At 58.2% G+C, this 1,660-nt stretch overlaps 1 protein-coding gene across 1 annotated transcript in view; it reads right to left on the bottom strand.

Annotated features, from left to right (window-relative positions):
* Positions 1-483, bottom strand: part of DUSP8 (dual specificity phosphatase 8) — a gene marked incomplete at both ends in the record, with an annotated part of 9,852 nt that extends 9,369 nt beyond the window's left edge. The window contains one exon of the mRNA XM_010293669.1: positions 388-483. Coding sequence (XP_010291971.1) covers positions 388-483 — 96 coding nt within the window. The remainder of the gene's footprint in view (positions 1-387) is intronic.
* Between the last annotated feature and the right edge of the window lie 1,177 nt (positions 484-1,660).

A 1,660-nucleotide genomic window follows, 5' to 3' on the forward strand; every position in this document is an offset into this window, starting at 1 on the left:
TGGCAGGTTGAATTGAAGGAAGGAAAGCGGAGGGGCCAAGCACACCACACGTCAACCCCCAAAGCTGCTGGGAAAATCCCTCTTTGCAAAACACCGTCTCCCTGGCTCTCGTGCTGGGTGGGAGCCTGTTGGTGTCGGCAGCTAAGCCGGGCGGCGTGATGAAACACTGCTTACTGCTACCCTTACTCACTGCGCTCCGGGAAGTTCCAGGGCTTTGTCAGCTCTTCCCTCTTGGTGCTGCAGCCCCCTTTGCTTTTCCCCAGCCCTGCCAGCAATGCCTGGTGCAGCAGTGCCCGACACGGGCAGCCCGCTTGCTTGCGTGCCCTTCCCATCTGATCGGGTGAAATCCCAGTGCTCTGCAGTCTGGCCAGCTCGCCCTCTCCTGGCTGATGCTCTTTTACTTCCACCCGTTTGAGTGCATCGGAGAGAGATGTCTGGTGCTCGCCTAGTCCCCTGTCCCCTCCACGTCCCTCTGCCCGACCCCTGCGCTCTCCCCCAGCCTGGGTTCAGCTTTCACCCTCCCTTCACCCAGAACCAAATTTCATCACCCCATTGCCAGCTCCTTGTTTTTCCCCAAGCAGCAAGGATGAGAAAGCCGGTGAATCAGCCCTATTATGGATTCATGTGAATTCCCCATTTCCCCGATGATCACCCCGAACAGCCTCTACCCATCTGCTGCTATATCACCCTGCCACCTCCTAACCCATGCCAGGCCCCCCAACCTCGCAGGCAGGTCCCAGACCCCCCTCCCATTCTCCCAAACAAGCGGAAAACGTCCTTAAAAAAATGGAAAAGCAGCAGAAAGGAAGCCCTCCACCCACACAACCATGGACACGCTCCCCGAGCTGCTGGGCTTGATTTTCCTCCGGTGACTGTGCCTGCTTTGAACCAGCCTTACTCGTTCTAAGTAAAGAAAAATGTGTCATTTCCAGGAGTGACTTATTACTAATGACACCATCACTGGGTTATGTGCTTCATGCCACAAAAACCTGTCAAGCACTTTTAGCAGGCTCCCATTTTAAGTGGTGATGGAGGGGAAGTTTCTTGATTCAACCCTTCGGTAATCTAGGTCATTCCAGGCTCGGCATATTTTTAAGCTGCTCCAGTTAATACCCCCTTCCTCTGCTTGCCCTTCACCCTGGCCCTGGGGGGTGGCAACCCTGCAAACCCCCTTTCTGAAAGAAATCCCCCTAAGGATGGGCAGGCAGCAAGCGTGCTAGGGAAGCGAAATGGCTCCGTCGGGCAGCTGCCTGGGTGCAGGCAGCGGCGCAGCGCTCTTTTAGACGATTTCTCCCCACACACCTCGCCGCCCTTGCTCGCCCTTTCCCCGCTGCACACTCCCCTTTGCCTGGGGCATGGACACCCGCAGCCTCAGTGACCCCTCCAAACCAGTGCCCGAGGGAGCAGACATGCCTGTGGCAGAGCCTGCCCTGGCTCCCGCAGCCTTCCTCCATTCCTCCTCCTCCTCTGCTCCATCTGCACACTCACCAAGCTTGCCTGGATGGAGAAGGGTTCAGGGGACCCCACACCAGGTGGGAAAGCTGCCTAACGCCCGCACCTCTGCAGATGCCCCTGCCCGCTGCAGGCAGCCTCTCACCTGCCTGAAGGAGCTGCCCCCTCCGTGCAGCTCCTTTCCTGCTGCTGCCTGCAGGGCCAGGCG

This window comes from Phaethon lepturus, unplaced genomic scaffold (genome assembly GCF_000687285.1).
Source record: "Phaethon lepturus isolate BGI_N335 unplaced genomic scaffold, ASM68728v1 scaffold36998, whole genome shotgun sequence".
Lineage (NCBI taxonomy): Eukaryota > Metazoa > Chordata > Aves > Phaethontiformes > Phaethontidae > Phaethon > Phaethon lepturus.